Genomic DNA, 2,320 nt, shown 5'->3' on the forward strand with positions numbered 1-2,320 from the left:
AGATATATATATATAACCACAAGTGTTGACAAGGATGTAGAGAATTTGGACCCTTGCACACTATTGATGGGAATGTAAAACAGCGCATCCACTATAGAAAAGAGTATAGAGATTCCTCAAAAAATTAAAACTAGAACTACCTTTGACATAATCTTGAGGAAACAAATTCCTTTACCCATTATAACAGTTTCCATGGTAATAAGCAATTTCCTTTGTGCTGATTCACTTTAAGCAAAGGTAAGAGAAACATCGGGCTGAAATGAAAGATTTGTTATAGGATGTGTATTGTTGGATTAAAAAAGAGGGAAAATGAGCAAATTCTGTTCTATTTGTTTGTTTTTGCTAAATTATGACCCAGTTTACCCTGGCAAAACTTGGCTTGAGTCTAAACTGTTGTTAGGCAGAAATCCTAATTTTGGTTACTGACTAAAAAGATATTTTAAAAGTTTTGTCAAAGCAGTTTTTAAAAACTCAAATTTGTGGACTAACAATAGATATCCGCTGAATCTTGGAATTTTAACATGTCTCCTCCTTAAAACCTTGTTCCCAGTAGTATTTTGCAAAGCCTTTGACGGATCTCTTTGGTTTTGATGGAATAGATGACTGGGTTGAGCATAGGAGGTACAAAAAGGTAGATGAGGGACATGAGTGTATGTACATACTGTGGGGCATGCCTCCCATAGCGAGCGGCCATGGACACACCGACCATAGGCACAAAGAACATAACAGCACACATGTGAGACACACGTATTGAGGGTCTTAAGTCTTTCCTCCCGGGAGGCAATAGCAAGTATAGAGCGCAGGATGAGCAGGTAGGAGAGGAGAATGAGAGCAGAATCCAGACCAAAGTTAGAGATGACAATGAATTGACCAAAAATATTATTGATGGTAATGTCACCACAGGGCAAGTGGATCAGATCTGGATGCAGGCAGTAAGGATGAGAGAGTACATTGGCCTTGCAGAAGGACAACCTCTTCAGAAGGAAGGGCAGTGGGAAAACCATACAGAAACCACAGATGACAACAGCCATGCCCAGGCACACCACACAGGCATCAGTGAGCACTGTGGCATAGCGCAAGGGGTTACTGATGGCCACATAGCAGTCAAAACTCATAACCAGGAGAACTCCAGACTCCATAAAGGAGAAGAGGTGGATAAAAAACATTTGAGCTATGCAAGAATCAAAGCCGATCTCTCTTAAGTGGAAGCAAAATGTGGCCAACATGGTGGACAGTGTGGAAAAGGACACACCTAGGTCATTAACTGACAGCAGGGATAGGAAGTAGTACTTAGGCTTATGCAAACTCTGTACCCCCTTGATGATGAAAAGGATAAGGGCATTGCCCACAATGGAGACAATGTAGAGGATACCAAAGAGCAGAAACATCCAATGTTGGGATGTCTCCAGCCCTGGGAACCCTGACAGGGTGAAAGGAGGCAAGTCTGAGCTGTTGTGGGGCTTACCTCCCATGTTGGCACTACTGCTTAGGTTCTAGGACCACTATCCTGTAAAAAAGACAAACATACAGTTTAATTTATGGCCTAGACCTAATATTTTAAGACTCTCATGTATCATCCAACCCCTTAGTTTATAGCATTAACCAGTCTTGCTCACCAAACCACTTATCCTTGTCCCTCATTGTCACTAAGATCTCTGCAATTGTCTGAGTTTTCTCTTTATCCAGCTGGCTAAACAGGTTACTTTGCTTCCTTTACACCTGTGCCCATTGCCATGATGCTCCTTCCCACATTCAAAGCTATGAACTCTTTACATCAGTCTCTGGGCATCGTTTTGTTTAAGACTTAAGACAAAACTGCCCTGATCACTACCTTCTTGAGTATTCTGTCCTCTTTCTGAGCATTTCACTTATTCATCAGACCATAAACTCTCCTCTTTCCACTCTCTCATGGTACTGAACATTTACTACCTTATCATGACTCTCCAGCTTCCTACTCCTATAATTTGTTGGTTCTTTTATCCATTCATCCTGACAGAAGATAAATGGGTAGAAAGATATCCATCCACAAAGATAACCTTCCAGGCATTCAACAAGAAGCACTAGATACCCACTCATCTTTGCATTCTTCTATCCAGTTAACTTATATCATCAGTTTTTTTCCCTGAATAATTTAATTTACTAAATGTTAGTTCTTAATAATGTCTTTCAGAACCAAATGACAACCTCACTTCTGAAAGTCCCTGGATTAATAATCATTCATTTATACCATGAAGTTGCTTCTTGTCTGTGTTCTCCATCTCTTTGAATGATACCACAATTATGCCTGAGATTGAAACTCAAAATCCAAATATCATTTTGA

At 40.2% G+C, this 2,320-nt stretch overlaps 1 protein-coding gene across 1 annotated transcript; it reads right to left on the reverse strand.

Moving 5' to 3' along the window:
* Positions 1 to 532: 532 nt before the first annotated feature.
* Positions 533 to 1,472, reverse strand: LOC121476585 (olfactory receptor 51I2-like). The gene is given in 2 exon segments (XM_041730675.1): positions 533 to 728; positions 730 to 1,472. Coding segments are annotated over 2 exon segments (939 nt in total).
* Between the last annotated feature and the right edge of the window lie 848 nt (positions 1,473 to 2,320).

The sequence above is a fragment of the Vulpes lagopus genome, chromosome 15, assembly GCF_018345385.1.
Source record: "Vulpes lagopus strain Blue_001 chromosome 15, ASM1834538v1, whole genome shotgun sequence".
Classification (NCBI taxonomy): Eukaryota; Metazoa; Chordata; class Mammalia; order Carnivora; family Canidae; genus Vulpes; species Vulpes lagopus.